Below are 27084 nucleotides of genomic sequence, written 5' to 3'. Positions count from 1 at the left end.
CCGGGCATGGGAAGCGAGAACGCTACCGCACGACCACGAGATACACTGAGATTAGTGACCATGATGTCGTCATAGCGGCTTTGGTTACTAAATTTGACAATCAAGAAGGCTAGGAGAGTATTTTTGCTGGAAATAGCAGCTAGACAGTTGCTAGCATCGCACTTACACAATGAACTGACGTCATTTAGTTCCAATACGATGGTCATAGAGAAAGTACAGGCAAAAATGTAACAGAGTGCAGATCATACTGTGCCGAGTAAGTGGATTAAGAAAAGAAAACACCCGCTTGGTTTAACAGCGAAATTCGAAAAATGCTGAGGAAGCAAAGGCTGTCGCACTCGCGGTTCAAAAGAGAACGCGCAAATGACAACGGGCTAAAGTTAATAGAAATTCTTGCCTTTGTAAAAAGATCGATGCGCGAAGCTTACAACAACTACCTCGTCATACTTTAGCAAGAGATCTTGCGGGGAACCCGAGAAAATTATGGTCCTACGTAAAATCGCTAAGTGGGTCTAAGGCTTTCATACAGTCACGCGTTGACCAGTCTGTTGTGGCAGAAGGAGATAGCAAAGGTGAAGTTCTAAATTTCGCGTATTAAGAAATCGTTAACGCAGGAACGTAGTACAAACATACCGTCGTTTGACCATCGCACTGACTTCATTATGGAGGACATAGTAATAAGCATCTCCGGTGGAGAGAAACAACAGAGTTGAAAGGAGATCAGTTGCCAGGTCTTGATGGAATCCCAATTTGGTTTTGCGTAGAGTACTCTGCAGCATAGGTCCGTTACTTAGCTTGCATATATCGCGAATCTCTCGGCCAATGAAAAGCCCCATGCGACGAAAAAGTCGCAGACGACTCCTGTGTAGAGACGGGTAAAAGAATGGACTCTCAAAATTATAGATCAGTATATTCCACACCGGTTTTCTGCAACATACTTGAACATATTCTCAGTTAGAATATCATAAATTTCCTTGTCCATAAATGAGCACGGTTTTAGAAAGCATCGGTCGCGGGAAACTCAGCTTACCTTTTTCTTACAAGATCCTGCGAACCATGTATGAAGGCAACAGGTGGATTCCATATTCCCAAATATCCGTAAAGCATTGGACACGGTGCCACGCTGCCAACTGTTAACGAATATACAAGCGTACGGAGTAGGTTCCCAGGTATGTAAACTACTCGAAGTCTTCTTAAGTAACAGAATCCAGCATGTTGTCCTCGACGACGAGTGTTCATCATGTACAAGGGTATTGACAGGAGTGTATAAATGATCTGGCAAACAGGGTAAGTAGTAGTGAGTGGTAGTCTGCTGATGATGCTGTGGTTTATGGGAATGTGTCACCTTGAGTTACGTAGGAGGATACAAGACGACTTAGACAAAATTTCTAGTTGGTGTGATGAGTGGCAGCCACCTATAAATGAAGAAACATGTAAGTTAATGCAGATGAGAGGGAAAAAACAGACCCGTGATCTTCGGCTACAGCATTGGTAGTGTGCTGTTTTACACAGTCACGCCGATTAAATACATAAGCGTAGCGTTGCAAAACAAGATGAAATGGAATGACCACGCAAGGATTGAAGCAGCGAAGGAGAATGGTCGACTTTGGTTTATTGGGAGAATTTTAGGGAAGTGTGGTTCATCTGAAGATGAGATCGCGTATAGGACGCTATAGTAACCCATTGTCAAGTACTACTCAAGCGTTTAGTTTAAATGAATACTTTGAAGTAATTCAAGGCGGACTGCTAGATTTGTTACTGATAGGTTCTAACAACACTCAGGTATTACAGAGATGCCTCGGGAACTCAAATGGGAATCACTGGACGGAAGGCGACGTTCTTTTCGAGGATTACTATTCAGAAAATTTGGAGAACCGGTATTTGACGCTCACTCCAGAACTATTCTACCGTCGCCAACGTGCATTTCGCTTAACGAACATGAAGACAAGATTACAGCGATTAGGGCTCGTATGGAGGCCCATATACAGGATCGTCCATCGACTGTGACCGGGCCAAATGTCTCACGAAATAAGGGTCAAACGAAAAAACTACAAAGAACGAAACTCGTCTAGCTTGAAGGGGGAAACCAGATGGCGCTATGGTTGGCCCGCTAGATGGCGCTGCCATAGGTCAAACGGATATCAATTGCATTTTTTTAAATAGGAACCCACATTTTTTATTACATATTCGCCTAGTACGTAAAGAAATATGAATGTTTTAGTTGGACCACTTTCTTCGCTTTGTGATAGATGGCGCTGTAATAGTCACAAACATATGGCTCACAATTTTAGACGAACAGTTGGTAATAGGTAGTTTTTTAAATTAAAATACAGAACGTAGGTACGTTTGAACATTTTATTTCGGTTGTTCCAATGTGATACATGTACCTTTGTGAACTTATTATTTCTGAGAACGCATGCTGTTACAGCGTGATTACCTGTAAATACCACATTAATGCAATAAATGCTCAAAATGAGTCCATCAACCTCAATGCGTTTGGCAATACGCGTAACGACATTCCTCTCAACAGCGAGTAGTTCGCCATCCGTAATGTTCGCACATACATTGAAAATGCGCTGACGCACGTTGTCAGGCGTTGTCGGTGGATAACGATAGCAAATATCCTTTAACTTTCCCCACAGAAAGAGATACGGGGACGTCAGATCCGGTGAACGTGCGGGACATGGTATGGTGCTTCGACGACCAATCCATCTGTCATGAAATATGGTATTCAATACCGCTTCAACTGCACGCGAGCTATGTGCCGGACAACCATAATGTTGGAAGTACACCGCCATTCAGTCATGCAGTGAAATATCTCGTAGTAACATCGGTAGAACATTACTTAGGAAATCAGCATACATGGGGGCCAATTATTCGTCCTCCCATAATGCCGCACCATACATTAACCCGCCAAGGTCGATGATGTTCCACTTCTCGCAGCCATCGTGGATTTTCCGTTGCCCAGTAGTGCATATTATCCCGGTTTACGTTACCGCTGTTGGTCGAATGAAGCTTCATCGCTAAATAGAACGCGTGCATAAAATCTGTCATCGACCCGTAATTTCTCTTGTGCCCAGTGGCAGAGCTGTACACGACGTTCAAATTCGTCGTCATGCAATTCCTGGTGCATAAAATATGGTATGGGTGCAATCGATGTTGATGTAGCATTCTCAACACCGATGTTTTGAGATTCCCGATTCTCGCGCAATTTGTCTGCTACTGATGTGCGGATTAGCCGCGACAGCAGTTGAAACACCTACTTGGGCATCATCATTTGTTGTAGGTCGTGGTTTACGTTTCACATCTGCCTGAACACATCCTGTTTCCTTAAATAACAGAACTATCTGCTGAACGGTCCGGACACTTGGATGATGTCGTCGAGGATACCGAGCTGCATACATAGCACACGCCAGATGGCCATTTTGGTCACAATAGCCATACATGAACACGATATTGACCTTTTCCGTTATTGGTAAACGGTCCATTTTAACACGTTTAATGTATCACGTAGCAAATACTTTCCACACTTACGGAATGTTGAGTGATACCACGTACTTATACGTTGTTTACTATTACAGCGCCATCTATCAGAAAGCGAAAAAACCGGTCCAAGTAAAACATTCATATTTATTTACGTACCACACGAATATGTAATAAAAATGGGGGTTCCTTTTTTTAAAATACGCAGTTGATATCCGTTCGACCTATGGCAGCGCCATCTAGCGGGCCAACTATAGCGTCATCTGGTTTCCGCCTTCAAGCTACAGGAGTTTCGTTCTTTGTAGTTTTCTCGTTTGATGCTTATTTCGTGAGCTATTTGGCCCGGTCAGTATCAATGGACCACCCTGTAGATAGTCGTTTTTCCATGGTTCTATTTGCGAGTGTAACGGGAAAGGGAATGAGTAGTAGTAGTAGTAGCCACGCACCATACGGTGGCTAGTGGAATACGTACGTAGATGTAGGTGTACAACGTGTGATTTTCTTCAGTCGCGCATCCATTATCAACAGAGGCGTTGGAACTGCGTGTCCGGTGCCTTTATCTTAGATGAAGCAAAACTGATCGTCATCTACTGCATCTTCAATTTTATTTTCCATTTTTCTGTGTACTATTCTTGTCAGCAACTTGTATGCATGAACTATTAAGCAGCTTGTGCGATAATTCTCGGACTTGTCGGCTCTTGCTATTTTCGGCATTGTGTGGATGATGTTCTTCCGAAAGTCTGTTGAAACATCGCCAGTCTCATACATTCTATGCACCAATATGAACACTTGTTTTTTTGCCACCTCCCCGAAAGGTTTTAGAAATTTTGATGGAATGTTATTTGTCCCTTCGGCTTTATTTGAACTTTATTTGATCTGATTTTATTTGAACCTTATTTGAAACTTTAATGAAAATTTTATCAAGTAAATCCGTGATGTGACGAACATCTCCACAATGATTGATAAACATCGAACTACTGTTCTTGATATAGCACTTTCCGTTCTCATCTGTGTATCTCGTGCCTAAATATCACATAAGCAAGGTTTAGGATTTATTGTAGTACTGGCCACGAAAGCGATTTCCGTATGTAAACAACGAAATTTGCCGTTTGTTGGAATCTGGTTTAATATTTTTAGAGAAGAAGCAAGCTTACAGATGTATTTTTCTGTGACTCATAGTCTAAAAAGCCTTGAAGGTACCTCGGGGAAGCTGTTACATTTTGTAAAAACCTTGCATGTGAATAGATAATTTATGCAACTTTTACCAACTTCAATCTACTCTTATCACAAGAATTGGTTGTATTTCATTATTTTGAAATAAATTTGCATATTTATCCAAAGATGCCGTCCAGACAGTTACGGTCGACTTGACGTACCCCAACATCGCTACTGACCAGTTTGGAAACGTGGGCACCTGGACGTTGATATATAACCAGGGGTTTGAAGTAACCGTCAACGGCAGGAGCTACTTCGCATTCTCCTACTACACCTCGGTAAGATTTGATTTGCGGAAGTAGGTTAGATTGTTAACTTGGGGCTAAGTATGCTCACTGCTGACATCTGGTGTTTCCAGGATAACGGCACAGTAACTAGTATCTGCGACCGTACTTTCAACGGCTGGTCGCATGACGTCACGCAGAGGCACTGGTCCTGCTACTACGGTGTCAAGAACTCGCCAGTCTCCAAAAAGACCCACGAGGATCCGTTCGCAGCAAAGCCGCAACTGGTAAGATACGCTATTCTATAGTGTAATTCTACTAATTCTAATTCTACTAATTCTGTTAAAAAAGGGAATGAAGGACAGACCTGAGCGTTTTGATGACTAAGGTTTCTAGAGGGGACGTAGAGGAGGACGAAGAAGGGAAAGGCTATGGCGTTCTGAAGGAATCATTCCTGCTTTTGCCTGAGTTAATAGAAAGTTAATACAATACGAACATTCCTTTACGAACTCATATCCACTGGATATCCACCCAGTAAGTATGTATGGAAGGCAGCTAACGTTCGTGCCAAAGGAACAGCAAGACATGCCGAAGCCTATAGTGTGAATACAGTATTTCTAAACAAGGAATGATTTTCTCACAGCTATATTTTCGTTAAGTAATCTCTGTGTAATGCGAAATTGTCCGCTAGATGTCACGAGAGGCAGACCCGCCAGTATGAAAGCACTCGAAGAGTAATTTAAAGCAATTACAGCCCTCGGTCACAAAATTTAAGTCTTTTGATCTGGTTTGCACATTTCTATGAGAGCCTTCATCAGAAATTAAATATTCAAATTGGCCTATAACGTAAGTACAAAATTATGTGAAATTATTTTTATATAGAAGTGTAAGTACTGTCTAATCGTTCAAGAAAGAAACAGTACCCACATATCACATGCATGAGGATCCGACTCCAGAATTACAAAAAGATCAGGTCAGCTATCAATAACGCACAATTTCTAATCAAACCTTTTCAAAAGAAAATGATTATCAACATGAACCCTCAGTCCCAAAATTTCGGTCACAATTTAAAATTCGCAAACCTAACCATCCGATACGGCCGATTTCTAATATTATGAATAGCGCATACCATGATTTAACCAAATTTCTGCATGAAACTTTGAAAAAATCATTCTTCTTCAATAACACTTATTCCATCCCCAATAGTCACGCCTTAGTCCATAAAATAAAAGATTTAGAATGCAGTTCAGGTACAAAGTTGTTTTTATTAGACGTCAAAAATCCTTATACTAATGTTCCCGTACAAGAAACGCTTACCATCGTAGAAAAAAATTGACGTCATTTCAGAAAAACATCTTTCAGATGAAAAAATCATAGACTTCTTGAATATCATCACAGTCGTAGTCAAATACAACTATTTTGAATTTAATGAACAATTGTACCAGCAATCCGACGGTCTCTCTATGGGAAATCCATTAGCTGGTATTCTTGCTGATATTTTCATTAACTCTCTAGAAGAAAAGTTTTTCAACTGTTTTTCAGTTACAGCACTAGGCATTCTCTCCTATTTCAGGTACGTTGATGATATTTTAGTCATCTAGAAGGGACCTGCTGATGACAGTGACCGTATTTTCAATCGCTTTAATGAACTCCATGAGAAAATATCTTTCACCATCGAACTCGAAAACGAGGCCCGCCAATTGAACTTTCTTGACTTGACACTTACAGCAGAAGAAAATAAAATCCCATTTGTTTTTCGTAAAGAAACATACACTGATCAGATCGTACCTGCGTTTTCCCTGCACCAACAAACTCATAAAAACGCTTTCTTTCGCTCTGCTATTCGTAGAGCTACTTCTATTCCACTCTCGAAAGAAAAATTCAATGAAGAAATTAATTTACTCAAAACGACAGGAGTTAATAACGAATGGCGTAGTGGATGGCATCCTTAAAAAGAAAACTGTGAAGAGAGTTACTACGCTCTGCACCTCTATCATTGAATCTAACCCAAAAAAAGTGTTCTTCTATTCCGTTCTTGAGGCCCATCTCATATCAGATTCAACGCCTTTTTCGTAATAAGTACGACTGTAACGTTGTCTTTTCTACCAATAATAATTTGAAAAAAAAGTTCATTCAGCATTTAAAATCGACTCGTTCCCCTTTGGAAAATTCTGGCTTGTATGAGACTTTCTGCGACACCTGCTCTTCTTACTACATAGGACAAACAGGGCGTGCCTTTACAACCAGTTATAAAGAACATCTTTTAAGAAAAAATGGCACTAGCATCCAAAATTAATCTTTTCCCGACCACCTGCTGATTACAGGTCACGCGCCTAAAGCTCTTCGCGATATCAACATTTTGCCTACCGAGAAGAAAGGGCGTAGATTAGATATTCTCGAAGAATTAGAAATTATTAAACATATTTCTCAAATTGATAGCCTCATTCTCAATGAACAGCTACAATTACATAAGAAAAACTTCATCAACTGTATAAAGTAGTTACTTAACATTTGATTTCGAGTTTACTCGTGCAGATACCGATGTATTTTTCAATCTAAATCGGTTCATAATTTTTCGTTTATTAAATGGTTTATATTGGCTGCATTTTTTACAGGCCGTGTCATTCAGCCCTCCTTGTATTTTCTGTAATGGTGTTTTCATTACTTCTAAGCACTGATGTAGACAAGATGATACCTTATCCGCTGCAGTCAAACAAAATATTGCATTTTACGTCACGTACTGAATAATATTCATCATAATATGCGTCTGTCTTTATTTGAATGTTAAGTAGCCAGTTTGTTCTCGCGGCTACTAGATGGCACTCTGAGTGCAATGTTCACCTGCCCGCAGTTGATACAGCGGGCGCCTTAGTCTGATGCTACCTGTAGCTGGACATATGCGAGCAGCCCGTAGTGGCTTGCTTTCCACTCATTGTAATTTGAAAATTGTGGCTAAAGCTATATTTATTTTATACGTGACATGTAAGTCCTGTTTCTTTTTGTACTGTTAATCAATTTTCAGTCTTGAAACTGTACTTCTAAGCTTTTACATAAACAAAAAGTTATCATATCTGCTACTGTCAAATAAAACTTTGCCTATTAATTCATGTACCAAATACCTTTAATCTTAATCTTCATCTGTCTATATTTTAAATGTGAAGTAGACTCCGTATATTTCCGGCTACTAGATGGCACTGTTGGTGTGACAACGTTCACCTGCCCGCAGTTGCTACCTGTGGCTTTATATGAATGAGCACACCATATTGGCTCGCCTTCTATGTGTTCTTTTTTAAATTTTTGTGACGAAAGCCTTATCGCTTGATATTTATCTTGTACTTGACATGTAAGTACTGTTTCTTCCTTGTACTCTTAGTCAGTACTTACACTTTTATATAAAAACTTTTCACATAATTTTGTACTTATGTTATAGGCCAATTTGAATATGCAATTTCTGATGAAGACACTCTTAGAAGTGTCGAAACCTGGTCAAAACACTTAAATTTTGTGACCGCGGGCTGTAATTGCTTTAACTGTAATTTGTAAACGGTCACTGACTACGCAGCCATGTTTAAAACTTCAAGTATTGTGTTGTCAGAAGAGATTCAATACCAACAGAATGGGTTGGCCAGGAGAGCCCAGTGGCTTCAAACATGGACTATTTACTGGACGTCACCTGAATAACAAATACTTGAGTGACATTTCAACCCTTCTAAAGCTGCCCAAATCGACAGCTGGGGATGTGATTTTGAAATGGAAACGTGAAAGAACAACCACAGAGAAACCAGTACCAGGCAGACCTCACATACTGACGAGAGGGACCATCGAGCATGGCGGAGGTGGCTGTAAAAAGTCGCGTGAAGTGAGCAGAAAGGAATCAGTTGTGAATTCCAACTTGTTACCAGCAGTCCAGTTGGCACAATGACCGCGCGTAAGAGTTAAAACGAATCAGGTACAATCGTCAAGCAGTTGCTCGTAAGCCACGCTGTACTGCTGCAATTGATAAGTGATGCTTGAGGTGACGACAGGATCGACGCCACTGAACAGCAGGTGACAGGTAACGGGAGATTTCTAGTGATTAATAACGTTACAACCTGTGGCTATCCGATGTAAGGATTTGGGTTTGTCGAATGCCTGGAGAACCTTACCTGTCGTCGTGTGTAATGCCAACTGTGAAGTACGAGAAGGTGGTTTAACGGTATGGAAGTGCTTCTCGTGTTTATGATGTTGCCACCGTTGCGCTTAAGAAAATGCTATACGGGAGAGGATATGAAAACATTTTGTAGCATTACTTACTGCGTACAGTAGAGGAACAGTTCGGAGACAAAGAATGTTTGTAACTTCATGACAATGCATCCTCTCATTCCTGAAATGGATGTCCTGTCTATAGTCCCAACATGAATCCAATGGATTGTCACTGGGATGAACTGGAACATCACCTTCGCCCCAGACCCCAGCGTCCTACATCACTACGTCCTCTGGTTTCGGCTCTTGAGGAAGACTGGTCTGCAATTCGCCCGCAGATATTCAGACATTTCGCTGAAAGTGTCTCCTGTAGAGCTCAAGCCGTCATAAAGGTGAAGAGCGTATACACTCCTTATTTATGACCACTAATAGCGTCTGGATAGCTTTGATCGGATAGCGTTTATCAAGAAATTTGGTACGTACTGTGCCTCATTTGGCATCTTTCCTCAGACTACTATAGAATCAGAACTATACCCTTTGAGGACTAGAAAGGAGTTAAAGTATCCTCCCTTCACATTAAGCAGAGAGAGAGATGGTGAAGCGGTATAACAGGGAAATACAATGTAGGGAGTGCTGAATTAGAATTCCGGTGCTCCCACATTTCTAATTGTCGTTAGTGCTTGTGTCACATTATACCTGTTGAATAACTACATGATAATTTATAGAGTCACTTTGTGATATCTTTATTCATCACTACCAATATTCATATTTCTCCATCGCGAATCATCTTGCACATAATGACATAACACAAGTTTAGTGATTCAGCAGCAATCATATCCGGACATTCGAACCCGTCCACATCGATCCCCAATAAAGGAAAGTTATATTATGTACACTCCTGGAAATTGAAATAAGAACACCGTGAATTCATTGTCCCAGGAAGGGGAAACTTTATTGACACATTCCTGGGGTCAGATACATCACATGATCACACTGACAGAACCACAGGCACACAGGCACAGGCAACAGAGCATGCACAATGTCGGCACTAGTACAGTGTATATCCACTTTTCGCAGCAATGCAGGCTGCTATTCTCCCATGGAGACGATCGTAGAGATGCTGGATGTAGTCCTGTGGAACGGCTTGCCATGCCATTCCCACCTGGCGCCTCAGTTGGACCAGCGTTCGTGCTGGACGTGCAGACCGCATGAGACGACGCTTCATCCAGTCCCAAACATGCTCAATGTGGGACAGATCCGGAGATATTGCTGGCCAGGATAGTTGACTTACACCTTCTAGAGCACGTTGGGTGGCACGGGATACATGCGGACGTGCATTGTCCTGTTGGAACAGCAAGTTCCCTTGCCGGTCTAGGAATGGTAGAACGATGGGTTCGATGACGGTTTGGATGTACCGTGCACTATTCAGTGTCCCCTCGACGATCACCAGAGGTGTACGGCCAGTGTAGGAGATCGCTCCCCACACCATGATGCCGGGTGTTGGCCCTGTGTGCCTCGGTCGTATGCAGTCCTGATTGTGGCGCTCACCTGAACGGCGCCAAACACGCATACGACCATCATTGGCACCAAGGCAGAAGCGACTCTCATCGCTGAAGACGACACGTCTCCATTCGTCCCTCCATTCACGCCTGTCGCGACACCACTGGAGGCGGGCTGCACGATGTTGGGGCGTGAGCGGAAGACGGCCTAACGGTGTGCGGGACCGTAGCCCAGCATCATGGAGATGGTTGCAAATGGTCCTCGCCGATACCCCAGGAGCAACAGTGTCCCTAATTTGCTGGGAAGTGGCGGTGCAGTCCCCTACGGCACTGCGTAGGATCCTTGGTCTTGGCGTGCATCCGTGCGTCGCTGCGGTTCGGTCCCAGGTCGACGGGCACGTGCACCTTCCGCCGACCACTGGCGACAACATCGATGTACTGTGGAGACCTCACGCCCCACGTGTTGAGCAATTCGGCGGTACGTCCACCCGGCCTCCCGCATGCCCACTATACGCCCTCGCTCAAAGTCCGTCAACTGCACATACGGTTCACGTCCACGCTGTCGCGGCATGCTACCAGTGTTAAAGACTGCGATGGAGCTCCGTATGCCACGGCAAACTGGCTGACACTGACGGCGGCGGTGCACAAATGCTGCGCAGCTAGCGCCATTCGACGGCCAACACCGCGGTTCCTGGTGTGTCCGCTGTGCCGTGCGTGTGATCATTGCTTGTACAGCCCTCTCGCAGTGTCCGAAGCAAGTATTGTGGGTCTGACACACCGGTGTCAATGTGTTAATTTTTCCATTTCCAGGAGTGTATATTTTGGAACACTGCAGAATTACATATGGACTGACGTTGATCTGCACTCTTGTGGAGCGTCTTTTCTGCTTCAGTTTCTAATTGGCGTAATCATCAGAGTACAGGATATGAATTATATTTACATTTCTTCTCAGCTTTTTGCCAGAGGTTCTCTGAGATGTACAAGCCATCATTACAGCGCTCATACGACTCTGGGCAACTATTTTTACGGAAACACAGTTATTTACTGCAAGCAGTTTATGAAAATCATAATACTGTTGTTATCAGTTATCATTCGCCACACTGCTGTAACGGTTTGTATTTTGTTTGGATTGAGACTAGTGGCTGACTCACGAACCTTTCATGTTAATGGGGTTCCATTTAGACATTTACATTCATATCACAACGACATGATTCATCACATTTATGTAATTTGACTGTCACTCTGTAAGTTTATTTACTATCAAGTAATTACACTTCAGCATCTCGCATTAAATTTGTCTATGCAATCTTTATAAAAAATTTTGAATTGCATAATTTCGATGGACATTTAGGAAAAAAGGTGATATTTTAGTTTTTAGTGTACTCTAATAACTTGTAATCTTTGGCACTACGATGATACCAAAATGTTTGACAGTGCACACTAAATCTTCAGGCTAGGCAGTTCAGAAACTCAAATGTTTGTCTTCGATGCTTACTACATACGAGCATTTATTGAAATATGACTAAATTATCTTCCTGTTGCAGATGGCGCAAATAGTTGACGTTTTGCAGGAGACCCGTTTGGTAACTGAAATAAACAAGTCGCAGAAGTTGTGGAAAGCAAAGGTATACGATAAGTTTGTAGGAATGACAAGAGAAGAGCTCATTAATATGGCTGGAGGCAAAAGGTAAGGCTAGTTTCAGGAGAATTGTGGAATGGCTAAGATTCTAATCTTTTCATTCAACAACCAGAAAGAATAAATTAGCTATTATTCAGTTTCAGACGACCATCTAACAACTCTGCATGTCCATCTAAACACAATGATCGTTTACCATCAACTTATGAGGTCCTTGACAGGTCGCTAGAAATCAAGCAGAGTGCAACACTACATAGTTTTGATATAAACTAATATATTGCTAAATAGCATGAATTATTCTAATACTTCTCATTAATGCAATATTTTCACCTGTCAAATGATATCCATTCTCAATAATGAGAATAACTTGAGATATATTTTCGAATTTTCAAAGTACCTAACAGTGTGTCTTCCGTGCACAAGATGGACAAACCGTGCCGGAGGGGCTCATGGTTATTATGCATTTTTGCCGTCCATTGTATGATAGCGGCACAGTAGCCATTGCACATGCTTCAAGCAGTTATGCTGTACAATGGTAAAACTGAAGAGCTTGAAAAGCTTGCATATGCTCTCAGTAACATGCACAACAACATTAACTTCACTGTAGGAAATAAAGTAAATAAAGACATCAATTTTCTTGATCTCACAATCTCTAATGTAAACAACAAACATTTACCGAAAACTTACCACCAGCAATGTTGCTATAAACAACTCTTCCCGTCACCCAATACAACAAATAATGGCATTCTTCAGATCTACGCTTAACGTACACAGAAAGTTCCACTCAGTCCCCTTGATGAACAGAACGAAAATAATATTATCAAAGGAATTGCCCACAAAAATGAATACAACCCAAATGTAACTGCTAAGTTTCACAACAAAATCAAAAAGAAACGATGTATACTTCCGAAATCAGATTCACAACAACAGTAACACTCATTTGATCGCATGCCCTTCCTAGGAAAAATTTCATACTAAGTAGCTAACCTTTTCGTAGTAGTGGTATTCAAATATGCTTCAATACTAATAAGCTTCAAAAGCACATCATTCACTGCAACAAGACAAATAGCCAATGCCACAGGCTTCCATGTTACAATTTCCCACAATTCTACATAAGCCAGGAGGGAGTTTCACTATAAGATACAGGGAACCCCTGGATGCTTCCTGGTTAAATAATTTTGATAAATCCACTTTGGCCACTCAGCCACAGCCAATAAAAACAACCTGCAGATACTACACACTGTCAGCAAAGGAAAGAAAATGAGTCTTCTTGAAAAACTCGTAATTTACATCCATAGCTCCAAATCACCACACCTAATTCTCAGTGAACAAGTAGACCTTGCAAACAGCTCGTTTCTACAAATATTTATTGAAATATTTAAAAAATCAAAAGCTTTAACACATGGCACCCTCACAATAAACAACATTTAAAAAAATAACACAGAGGGTTTAATCTTATGTAATTTATCAGCAACCATTCTATATGTTAAAAATGACGGTGTGGCTCCACAATCATGTAACTGTTTCATTATGATAATTTGTAATGTCTGTTATCTTTCTGATGTATTATGTGCAACATCGCTGTACTTCTTTCACCTAATTTCTTTGACCATTACCTCTGTTTTCCAATGTAAACACATTGGATGTTGTGACTGCAAGTGCTTCTGAAGTTACTAACATCTAAAGCACCACTACTTGATCAAAGACATAATATGGAAGCACCAATAATTAGCACGATGACTAAGATACAGTTAATGTTACTTATTTTTAACTTAAACAGTGCTCTCAAACACTGAGTAGGGAAACACGTACATGAAAGATGATGACCACCAGAAGATGGGCACAAGCCTGAAACAGATCGTGTGTTAAAATCACCTATTGTGACTGGTAACGGTTATTATTCTGCACTCTATAAATGAACAGTCACGGAATTGAAAGGCATCGATTATGGATAAAATACAGTATGTTATCCTCACTATCCTGAGGAGACCCTTATCCAGAAAAAAAAAATCGGACCTTCGTGTGAGGACCGCGCTCACTGCTCAGCTGGAGAAAATGAATGGCTTTAGAATTCAGGGCAAAGAGCGAGATAAGGGAATAATAGACCACACACCGAGAAGGGGTTTTCGGGAATATTAAGGCAAGCCACAGAATATCTCAGTCGCACTGATGATATCAAAATAGAACAGTGCACTCCTGAAGGGAAGCCTACAAAGTTTCATAAATCCAAATTGACGCTCATTTATGTGTCTGTCAGCGAGGTGTATTAATTTCGGCACTCAAAAGCTAATAGGAATTATTTGTAAATTAAGTTCAGAACAAAGCTACGACAGAACATGGAACTTGCAGAAAGAAAGAGTTTGATAACTTATTGTATAAGGTTGTTGCCCGATGTAGTGCATTTTAAGTGCAATCAAACAACGAGCCGTTACTGATTCTTATGTAGTGCACTTAAAAAGAGGCACCAGGCAATATCGCAAGACTTACTCATTTATATTTATGTTCAAAAGTACCCTAGAAACTTTAACTGGTCAGTTTTAAAGTGAAATTTCGTATAAGGCTGCATTGAAACCCTATGAGAATCAGTTCTGTGTTGGTTTAGTACTTTTTTTCATATGCACAAACTTAACTTTCTTAAATAATGAAATTCACCGTGTGTTGTTTTAATTTGAAACTATAAGTTACTTAAAAAGTGAACTGAAGAGTAATGTGTTCCGTTAATGGAAAGTTCCCATTGGAAATTGACTGAGACGCTGAAACATGCATCTTTCAGAGCGGAGCCATAGTCATTGGCGACCGCTGAAATTTACCCAAGAGGCGCTTGATTCTCAATTTTCCAGTTTTGATGAAAATTATTTTCTGAGCTTGAGAACGTATCGTGCACATAGAGCTAAATTTGACATGAAGCAGACTACACTCATTGTGTCTCGATCGATTAATTTATATGCAATCAATGTTTTTACGCTCGATTCCTTTGGTAACTAATTTATCAGCAAGTTTCACTACTATGCGCGAAATACATTTTTTAATATGAATGTTATATTTTTGATTCAACGATTTGAAATTCTTCCATGTTATCCAACTGGTTATTCACAAAAATATTTTTGTTCGTATATTAATATTGTATGATAATACCGAAAATTAAAAATTAGAAATAGAAATAAAATCAGAATGAAAAGTGCAGTTGGGTAACAAAAAAATAACCAGCAAAGTAAGGCGCCTTAAACTGGAGGAAGAGAGATAAATAAAAAGAAATTGCTTGTTGCACATCTGTGCTTCCATATCAATTAGTTTGCGTACAAAAGTTAACATATGATCACATTAATGTATATACTGCATTAATTTCCATATCTTCCGTTATATAATGTTGACTGGTGTCATCAGGATTGAACAAAACATTTTTTGAAAGCTATATTTTTGCGTTGTTTGGGAAACATGTAACCCAGGATCAGGTTTCGATTAGGTGAATGTTGGAAGCTTCCTAAAACTACCTCATATATTTCGGTTGAATCGACTTTTAACAGCCTAGGATTGGACCAAAACGGTCTTCGTCTCTCTAGTCTGACACATCGCAGTGTATTCATGGCGACTGGACTGCAGCATTTGTAACTTTGTGACTGCATGTTACACTTTGTTGCACCTCAGAGTTTGTTGAATAGCTCGCAATTCCTGGGTATAGACCTTGATATCACAATTTTTATCCTATCTTGTTTACTGCTGCATCTAAGTCTACAAGTCTGGAACCGCGCGACCGCTACGGTCGCAGGTTCGAATTCTGCCTCGGACATGTCCTTAGGTTAGTTAGGGTTAAGTAGTTCTGAGTTCTAGGGGGCTGATGACCTCAGATGTTGAGTCCTATAGTGCTCCGAGCCATTTGAACCATCTAGGTCTACAAATGTACACATCTATAGGACAGCATGGCCGTATTTTTCAGGATCTGACACAATAGCTGTGTCGTTAAAATCGTCACCTGTCTCCTGTGTGAACACAATAAACTACTATTGTGATAGAGTTGTGCCGTAGGAGGAAGAGGAGCCTGCTTTTTGGATGTGGCGCAGGCACGCTGCTGCTATCTTTATACTGTCCTGGGAATCGACGCCACAGTTTTGTGTCTGGCCATTTCTGCGACTCGATAGGCGCTGTGCGATGGAGTGGCAGAGGAATGACTGGACACTCAGTTCTTTAAAGCTTCGTATCTGGCTTTAGTGTGGAACAGCACTGAAACTGTTGTCGAGCCAAGGAATCGGCGTAATTTCCTGTGAATAGCGCAATAACGACACAAATCCAGATTTCATAGTGAGCACTGAAGTCACGGCACTTTCTGTCGTATTCGGCAATTCTCATTTTGTGGTTTAGAACATTTGCAGTCGATCAATGCTAGAAAGTATCTAATATGTTCCAAAACGCCGTGCATAAAAATGGGATTTTCAGGTGCTCATACCTTGGGTTCTGTTGATGGTGCAATGGTATGGTCAAGTGTTTTCGATATCCCTTGGGCAGGGACCATTTGTATATCCAGAAGGAACCTCGGTTGGCTCTTTTTGAATTTAATGTGGTCTACGGTGTGCCTGATGCGTCTTACGAAGTCATCATTGGTTCATGGGCGGTTTCTCGGAACACCGCAAGACGAAGGCTTTTTTTACCATATTTTCGCAGTCACCAGGGGACCAAAACCCGGCCGCGGAATCCAAGACGTCTACGCACGGCAAATGGCTGATATACGTACGATAAATTCTAAGATCCTGATCTTGAACAACCCTGTAAATATTCTTCATATCTTTATTCGTTTCCAAGGTACAGCGGTTCGAAGTTACTCTAGTTGTACACATAAAATACGTACATAGAATCCGATGTGAGGTAGAAACTGAGTTTATAAAGTGACGCAGCAGGAGGGATATGCTGCGCTCTCTGTTATCGTCTGGGAATTCCATGTTGTAGTAATGAAACATAGGCAAAATTTTTTTGCACGTAAAATCCGGTCTATGGTATAAAATAAGTTTCGCGTTATCTCAGTTTCACATAAGTAATCTATCTAAATTTTAATGACCAATATATTTCTTTTCATATGAGTTACATGCACTGTTACAGCAGAGAAGAGAAGGGAACCAGCGGAAAAATGCTCCTATCAGAGCACAAAACATATGTTCCTGTTGTTGTTGTGGTCTTCAGTCCTGAGACTGGTTTGATGCAGCTCTCCATGCTACTCTATCTTGTGCAAGCTTCTTCATCTCCCAGTACCTACTGCAACGTACATCCTTCTGAATCTGCTTAGTGTATTCATCTCTTGGCCTCCCTCTACGATTTTTATCCTCCACGCTGCCCTCTAATACTAAATTGCAGATCTCTTGACGCCTCAGAACATGTCTTACCAACCGATCCCTTCTTCTGGTCAAGTTGTGCCACAAACTTCTCTTCTCCCCAATCCTATTCAATACTTCCTCATTAGTTATGTGATCTACCCATGTAATCTTCAGCATTCTTCTGTAGCACCACATTTCGAAAGCTTCTATTCTCTTCTTGTCCAAACTACTTATCGTCCATGTTTCACTTCCATACATGGCTACACTTCATACAAATACTTTCAGAAATAACTTCCTGACACTTAAATCTATACTCGATGTTAATAAATTTCTCTTCTTCAGAAATGCTTTCCTTGCCATTGACAGTCTACATTTTATATCCTCTCTACTTCGACCATCATCAGTTATATTGCTCACCAAATAGCAAAACTCCTTTACTACTTTAAGGGTTTCATTTCCTAATCTAATTCCCTCAGCATCAACCGACTTTATTCGACTACATTCCATTATCCTCGTTTCGCTTTTGTTGATGTTCATCTTATATCCTCCTTTCAAGACACTATCCATTCCGTTCAACTGCTCTTCCAAGTCCTTTGCTGTCTCTGACAGAATTACGATGTCATCGGCGAACCTCAACATTTTCATTTGTTCTCCATGGATTTTAATACCTACTCCGAATTTTTCTTTTGTTTCCTTCACTGCTTGCTCAATATACAGATTGTATAACATCGGGGAGAGACTACAACCCTGTCTCACTCCCTTCCCAACCACTGCTTCCCTGTCATGTCCCTCGACTCTTATAACTGCCATCTGGTTTCTGTACAAATTGTAAATAGCCTTTCGCTCCCTGTATTTTACCCCTGCTACTTTCAGAATTTGAAAGAGAGTATTCCAATCAACATTGTCAAAAGCTTTCTCTAAGTCTACAAATGCTAGAAACGTAGGTTTGCTCTTCCTTAATCTAGCTTCTAAGATAAGTCGTAGGGACAGTATTGCCTCACGTGTGCCAACATTTCTACGGAATCCAAACAGATCTTCCCCGAGGTCGGCTTCTACTAGTTTTTCCATTCGTCTGTAAAGAATTCGCGTTAGTATTTTGCAGCTGTGACTTATTAAACTGATAGTTCGGTAATTTTCACATCTGTCAACACCTGCTTTCTTTGGGATTGGAATTATTATATTCTTCTTGAAGTCTGAGGGTATTTCGCCTGTCTCATACATTTTGCTCAGGGCTGGCTCTCCCAAGGCCGTCAGTAGTTCCAATGGAATGTTGTCTACTCCCGGGGCCTTGTTTCGACTCAGGTCTTTCAGTGCTCTGTCAAACTATTCACGCAGTATCGTATCTCCCATTTCATCTTCATCTAGATCCTCTTCCATTTCTACTATATTGTCCTCAAGTACATCGCCCTTGTATAGACCCTCTATATAGTCCTTCCACCTTTCTGCTTTCCCTTCTTTGCTTAGAACTGGGTTTCCATCTGAGCTCTTGATGTTCATACAAGTGGTTCTCTTATCTCCAAAGGTCTCTTTAATTTTCCTGTAGGCAGTATCTACCTTACCCCTCGTGAGATAAGCCTCTACATCCTTACATTTGTCCTCTAGCCATCCCTGCTTACCCATTTTCCACTTCGTGTCGATCTCATTTTGAGACGTCTGTATTCCTTTTTGCCTGCTTCATTTACTGCGTTTTTATATTTTCTCCTTTCATCAATTAAATTCAATATTTCTTCTGTTACCCAAGAATTTCTACCAGCCCTCGTCTTCCTACCTACTTGATCCTCTACTGCCATCGGTACTTCATCCCTCAAAGCTACCCATTCTTCTTCTACCGTATTTCTTTCCCCCATTCCTGTCAATTGCTCCCTTATGCTCTCCCTGAAACTCTGTACAACCTCTGGTTCTTTTAGTTTATCCAGGTCCCATCTCCTTAAATTCCCACCTTTTTGCAGTTTCCTTAGTTTTAATGTACAGGTCATAACCAATAGATTGTGGTCAGAGTCCACATCTGCCCCGGGAAATGTCTTACAATTTAAAACTTGGTTCCTAAATCTCTGTCTTACCATTATATAATCTATCTGAAACCTGTCAGTATCTCCAGGCTTCTTCCATGTATACAGCCTTCTTTTATGGTTCTTGAACGAAGCGTTAGCTATGATTAAGTTGTGCTCTGTACCAGACGGCTTCCTCTTTCATTTCTTTGCCTCAATCCATATTCACCTACTACGTTTCCTTCTCTCCCTTTTCCTACTACCGAATTCCAGTCACCCATGACTATTAAATTTTCGTCACCCTTCACTATCTGAATAATTTCTTTTATTTGATCATACATTTCTTCAATTTCTTCGTCATCTGCAGAGCTAGTTGGCATATAAACTTGTACTACTGTAGTAGGTGTGGGCTTCGTATCTATCTTGGCCACAATAATGCGTTCACTATGCTGTTTGTAGTAGCTTACCCGCATTCCTATTTTCCTATTCATTATTAAACCTACTCCTGAATTACCCCTATTTGATTTTGTGTTTATAACCCTGTAGTCACTTGACCAGAAGTCTTGTCCCTCCTGCCACCGAACTTCCCTGATTCCCACGATATCTAACTTTAACCTATCCATTTCCCTTTTTAAATTTTCTAACCTACCTGCCCGATTAAGTAATCTGACATTCCGTCTCCGATCCGTAGAACGGCAGTTTTCTTTCTCCTGATAACGACATCCTGTTGAGTAGTCCCTGCCCGGAGATCCGAATGGGGGACTATTTTACCTCCGGAATATTTTACCCAAGAGGACGCCATCATCATTTTATCATACAGTAAAGCTGCATGCCCTCGGGAAAGATTACGGTCGTAGTTTCCCCTTGCTTTCAGCCGTTCGCAGTACCAGCACAGCAAGGCCGTTTTGGTTATTGTTACAAGGCCAGATCAGTCAATCATCCAGGCTGTTGCCCCTGCAACTACTGAAAAGGCTACTACCCCTCTTCAGGAACCACACGTTTGTCTCAACAGATGCCCCTCCGTTGTGGTTGCACCTACGGTACGGCTATTGGTATCGCTGAGGCACGCAAGCCTCCCCACCAACGGCAAGGCCCATGGCTCATGGGGCGACCGACTGGAAAGTGGGGTATCAGCTGGCTCTTACTACTTTCCTAAGCGCCTTTAAAATTTTTCCCAAGAATTTTGGAATGCGAAAATACACTCCTGGAAATTGAAATAAGAACACCGTGAATTCATTGTCCCAGGAAGGGGAAACTTTATTGACACATTCCTGGGGTCAGATACATCACATGATCACACTGACAGAACCACAGGCACATAGATACAGGCAACAGAGCATGCACAATGTCGGCACTAGTACAGTGTATATCCACCTTTCGCAGCAATGCAGGCTGCTATTCTCCCATGGAGACGATCGTAGAGATGCTGGATGTAGTCCTGTGGAACGGCTTGCCATGCCATTTCCATCTGGCGCCTCAGTTGGACCAGCGTTCGTGCTGGACGTGCAGACCGCGTGAGACGACGCTTCATCCAGTCCCAAACATGCTCAATGGGGGACAGATCCGGAGACCTTGCTGGCCAGGGTAGTTGACTTACACCTTCTAGAGCACGTTGGGTGGCACGGGATACATGCGGACGTGCATTGTCCTGTTGGGACAGGAAGTTCCCTTGCCGGTCTAGGACTGGTAGAACGATGGGTTCGATGACGGTTTGGATGTACCGTGCACTATTCAGTGTCCCCTCGACGATCACCAGAGGTGTACGGCCAGTGTAGGAGATCGCTCCCCACACCATGATGCCGGGTGTTGGCCCTGTGTGCCTCGGCCGTATGCAGTCCTGATTGTGGCGCTCACCTGCACGGCGCCAAACACGCATACGACCATCATTGGCACCAAGGCAGAAGCGGCTCTCATCGCTGAAGACGACACGTCTCCATTCGTCCCTCCATTCATGCCTGTCGCGACACCACTGGAGGCGGGCTGCACGATGTTGGGGCGTGAGCGGAAGATGGCCTAACGGTGTGCGGGACCGTAGCCCAGCTTCATGGAGACGGTTGCGAATGGTCCCTGCCGATACCCCAGGAGCAACAGTGTCCCTAATTTGCTGGGAAGTGGCGGGTGCGGTCCCCTACGGCACTGCGTAGGATCCTACGGTCTTGGCGTGCATCCGTGCGTCGCTGCGGTCCGGTCCCAGGTCGACGGGCACGTGCACCTTCCGCCGACCACTGGCGACAACATCGATGTACTGTGGAGACCTCACGCCCCACGTGTTGAGCAATTCGGCGGTACGTCCACCCGGCCTCCCGCATGCCCACTATACGCCCTCGCTCAAAGTCCGTCAACTGCACATACGGTTCACGTCCACGCTGTCGCGGCATGCTACCAGTGTTAAAGACTGCGAGGGAACTCCGTATGCCACGGCAAACTGGCTGACACTGACGGCGGCGGTGCACAAATGCTGCGCAGCTAGCGCCATTCGACGGCCAACACCGCGGTTCCTGGTGTGTCCGCTGTGCCGTGCGTGTGATCATTGCTTGTACAGCCCTCTGGCAGTGTCCGGATCTGACACACCGGTGTCAATGTGTTCTTTTTTCCATTTCCAGGAGTGTATTTGCGTTTTTTTATGCTGAGAGAGAAGAAGGCAGTGGCAATTGAAAATGGAGTGAAAAGTGATGCTAATATGAGAGAAAGAGGGGCACAGTAGCAGTGGTAATGACAATGACAGAACAGTGCTAGGACAAGAGTGAAAGAGATATTACCAGGGGGGAAGGGGTGGGGGATGGGGTAGGAAGGAAAACAAAGCGAAAGTGCAAGTGGGCTAGAGCCAGTGATAATGAGAAAGACCACATAACAGTGACAACGAGGAAGAGAGAGATAGCGACAGCGGGAAGAGACAGCGGCCGTAGGAAGGAAGAAATGAGATATTGGCTGGCTCTGAGCACGATGGGACTTAACTGCTTAGGTCATCAGTCCCCTAGAACTTAGAACTACTTAAACCTACTAACCCAAGGACATCACACACATCCATGCCCGAGGCAGGATTCGAACCTGCGATCGTAGCGGTCGCGCGGTTCCAGACTGTAGCGCCTAGAACCGCTCGGCCACAACGGCCGGCACATGAGATATTAGCAGCAAGAGAGAGCAGTAGAGAGAACCTGACACTACGGTAGTAGTAGACAAATGGAAGGGGACTGCAGCTGACAATGACAGAGAGGCTCAGAGAGGTAATGAAATGAGTTGGGCTGAACGAGTGAGTGAAGAAGGGCAACTGGGAGTGGATGAGTATGAGCGACTTGCAGGGATGGACTAGTGGATGTGACCGAGTTAAACTTAGTGCAGCTTGTGACAGCTTTTCTTTTTCTTTTTTTTTTTTTTTAAAGCGCGAATAATTTTGCAAGCCAAAATTTTTGAAAAATTTTTAAAGGTGCTGAGAAAGGTAGAATGAGGCACTGGTACCCCACTATTGAGTCGTAGGCTTTTAAATAAACAGGAACATATTCACATTCTTCTTGCTTCGATAGGAACATTTTCCACTGGTTTTGTAATGAATGAAAAGCCTGTACCCCCAGATTCCAACAGGAGAAAGGGCCACCTCTTGCATTCCTCCTCCTCCCCTCCCTGCCCCCATCACCTCGCCGCCATTTCCTTGTGTACGCCTATGCTTAGACACGTTTTGGACCACTGAGACGAAGTCAACTCGGATTACCGCCATTTGCTCCGTAGTTAAAGGTGATGTGGCTACGCTGAAATATGTGCAAGCGCCACATAAATATAGCTAACAATACTGGCATTCTTCAATTCTAAAATTCACTTGCGAATGGCTGCCTGTTAGTCAGTGGAAAAGTCGTTGCCGCAAGTTACCATCTTTCGGGTGAAATCGCGAAATATCATGGAATAGGCAATATATTATTATATTACAACAATTTTCATCATGCTTGTGTACGGGCTACTTACGACTGTAATTCAGATTATTGCTAAGTAATTGTGAAAGAATATTGACATTAATATTACTACGTATCTTTATACACAGGTTAATAAGCTGGCTCTACCTATGGGTTTTATGCAACCCGCAGTGCATTCAAATACCACACGGAAGATTTTTATATTCCCTCCCTCGGTACATAGGAACTATTAGTCCTATAGAAAAAAATGAACAGTTTTGTAGGAAATTCAGTGTAGCTAATTTTTGTACTGGGACGCCTTTTCGGTGGAGACTATTGTTTACGAATTATGCAAGAAAAACGTGTTAGAAGGTTGGAGCTGAAGAGAAGCGCCTCTTATGGTCACTTTTGTGCGTTTTTCTTGAATTATGCGAAAACTGCGCCCTCTAGCGGAAATGAATCACAGTATAAAATATAACTACATTAAGTTTCCCATGAAAAGATGTTTTTCATTTTTTCCTGTAGGACTAACAGTTTGCACGTAACGAACAAGAGGCCATGACAATCTCGCACACGATTTTTGAAGGCGTTGATGGTTGTATAAAACCCATAGCTGAATCGCGCTATACAGGGTGGTCCATTGATAGTTACTGGGCCAAATATCTCACAAAATAAGCACCAAACGAAAAACGTACAGGGAACGAAACTCGTCTAGCTTGAAGGGGGAAACCAGATGGCGCTATGGTTGGCCCTCTAGATGGCGCTGCCGTAGGTCAAACGGATATAAACTGCGTTTTGTTAAATAGGAACCCCAATTTTTATTACATATTCATGTAGTACGTAAAGAAATATGACTGTTTTTCTTGGACCACTTTTTTCGCTTTGTGACAGATGGCGCTGTAATAGTCACAAACATATGGCACACAATTTTTACGAACAGTTGGTAACAGGTAGGTTTTTTAAATTAAAGTACAGAACGTAGGTACGTTTGAACATTTTATTTCAGTTGTTCCAATGTGATACATGTACCTTTGTGAGCTTATCATTTCTGAGAACGCATGCTGTTACAGCGTGATTACCGACATTAATGCAATAAATGCTCAAAATGATGTCCGTCAACCTCAATGCATTTGGCAGTATGTGTAACGACATTCCTCTCAACAGCGAGTAGTTCGCCTTCCGTAATGTTTGCACATGCATTGAGAATGCATTGACAATGCCCTGACGCTTGTTGTCAGGCGTTGTCGGTGGATCACGATAGCAAATATCCTTCAAACTTTCCCCGGAGAAAGAAATCCGGGCACATCAGATCCGGTGAACGTGCGGGCCAAGGTATAGTGCTTCGACGACCAGTCCACCTGTCATGAAATACGCTATTCAATACCGCTTCAACCGCACGCGAGCTATGTGCCGGACATTCCCTGTATACGCATCTATAAAGACGGCCGCCGCTTTTTGCTGTTTGTGTGTACGGGATAATCTCAGGATTTGCTGTTGGTATGGTTTTCACGCTGACAGTCTGTTTTATTAGGAAGGTTTTTCTGTAGATTTATACATATTTCGTGTCAGTTAGTTGAACTAAGACGATCTTTGCCGACGAAGTCATGACTTACGAGAACTTCTCTGACATGTGATGATTAAATCATTTAAGTAATACTGTAATTTACAGTTAACGTTGTTCTGTCGATTTTAATAAAGTTGCCCAGCCTTATTTGCTTGGTACTACCCATGCGAAGTCGGATTCTCTTATAAAAGGAAGATAAGTAGCGCTAACACTAGTGGAATAGACGATGCAGTGAACACGAGTGACAGCGGACGGATTTATATTCTTTTTGCAGCACGTGGCTGGCAGAGAGGCCGGAGCCAGCACCTGTGACGGCGGAGCTGAAGCGGCGCGCCTCCTACTTGCCCAGGCAGTGGGACTGGAGGGACGTCGACGGCGTCAACTACGTGTCTCCAGTCAGGTGAGCCTCGTCCTGATCATCTGGCGTGTGCTGCCAAGTTGAACGCTACAAAGCCACTAAGAACGGTAAAGAAGGACAGTCAATGGTTTAGTTTGACTTCCATTCTTCTTATGCTGGCTGGCAATATGTTAGGTGAAAGACTAGTAAAGGTCGCATATGATGAATTGTTTATTGGTATCCGATCACCCAGCATGTTTTCAAAATTCCCAGCAGATTAAATTGTGTGACGGACAGCAACTCTCAGTCTTGCCATTAATTACAGATCACACTTCGCAGTGGAGTGAAATATTCATTCTGAAAATATAATCCATAAGCCATTTCTCCGCGATCTCTTTCTTGGCAGGAAAGATCTTCCGTGTGCGCAGTAAAGTTACTGTGAATCGCGGGAAGTGTGAAGGAGGTACTGGCCGAAGCGCAGCTGTGAGCGTGAGTCCTGAGTCGTGCATGGCTAGCTCAGCCAGCAAGAGCAATGCCCCTGAAAGGAATGTTTCTGGACTTGAATCTCGATCAGGCACAGTTTTAATCTGATTGGAATTTTCCAAAAAAAAAAAAAAAAAATGGCTCTGAGCATTATGGGACTTAAGATCTTAGGTCATCAGTCCCCTAGAACTTAGAACTACTTAAACCTAACTAACCTAAGGACACACACACATCCATTCCCGAGGCAGGATTCGAACCTGCGACCGTAGCAGTCCCGCGGTTCCGGACTGCAGCGCCTAGAACCGCAGGGCCACCGCGGCTGGCGGAATTTTCCAAACCTACATTCCGCTTCAGAGTGAAAAATTCACTGTGGGGCCACAAAGTTGTACAAATGTTGAAACATCTGCTGTTGACGTCTACATCTGCAATCATACTCTGCAAATCATTATGAAGTGCATGATAGACTTCTTCCCAGTGTACCAGTTGTTAGGGCTTCTTCCTGCTCCATTCACGTACAGAGCGGGGAAAGGATCACTGTTTGTAAATCTCTCTGTGCGCTTTGTAATTAATCTAACCTTGTCCTCACGGAACCTACTGGAACGATATGGAAGGGATAGTTGTAATCATATAAAGACGGTCCTCGGAACTTTGCAAGTAGACTTTCTCGGGCTGGTTAGCATCTACCTTCATGCGTCTACAGTCAGTAATTAAGGTTATTTCAAGCTCTATTGCATATAGCATTTCAGTGGTCGTTAACTCGGCGTTTCACTTCTGCTTTTGTCCGGCCGCTGTGGACGAGCGGTTTTGGCCGTTCCGTCCGGAACTGCGCTGCTGCTACGGTCGCAGGTTCTAATCCTGCCTCGGGCATGGATGTGTGTGATGTCCTTAGGTTAGTTTGGTTTAAGTAGTTCTAAGTGTAGGGGACTGATGACCTCAGACATTAAGTCCAATAGTGCTTGTTAAGTCCCCTAGTGCTCAGAGCCATTTGAACCATTTTTTTCTGCTTTCGTAGACGCAGGCGTATTAAATACAGCACTGTCTGATACTTTAAGCTAGCAGCGACCATAACTAAGTAAACACCGGCCGATGTCAGTCAGTTTATATCGATTTCAGTCACTCCCGTCAGCTTTTTCGGCGAGAGTCTTCTTAGAGTGAACGTAAAATAGGTGAAAGACATTTACTGTGTTAGGCAAACATTACGAAACACAGCAAAAGGTTTGCCTTTGTGCGTTCAGGGTATTCAGATGCTTCCCCAAAGCAGGCACCTTATAAATTCTGTCGTCAAACGGAAT

At 42.6% G+C, this 27084-nt stretch overlaps 1 protein-coding gene across 2 annotated transcripts in view; it reads left to right on the top strand.

Moving 5' to 3' along the window:
• The window catches only part of LOC126356193 (dipeptidyl peptidase 1-like), a 96715-nt gene that overhangs the window by 43030 nt on the left and 26601 nt on the right, over positions 1 to 27084 (top strand). For both annotated transcript variants that reach the window (XM_050006988.1, XM_050006979.1), the window contains exons 3-6: positions 4825 to 4976; positions 5057 to 5209; positions 12148 to 12290; positions 25247 to 25372. In XM_050006988.1, coding sequence (XP_049862945.1) covers positions 4825 to 4976; positions 5057 to 5209; positions 12148 to 12290; positions 25247 to 25372 — 574 coding nt within the window. The remainder of the gene's footprint in view (positions 1 to 4824; positions 4977 to 5056; positions 5210 to 12147; positions 12291 to 25246; positions 25373 to 27084) is intronic.

Source organism: Schistocerca gregaria, chromosome 1, assembly GCF_023897955.1.
Source record: "Schistocerca gregaria isolate iqSchGreg1 chromosome 1, iqSchGreg1.2, whole genome shotgun sequence".
Classification (NCBI taxonomy): domain Eukaryota; kingdom Metazoa; phylum Arthropoda; class Insecta; order Orthoptera; family Acrididae; genus Schistocerca; species Schistocerca gregaria.
This window is presented reverse-complemented; position numbering and strand designations above follow the sequence as displayed.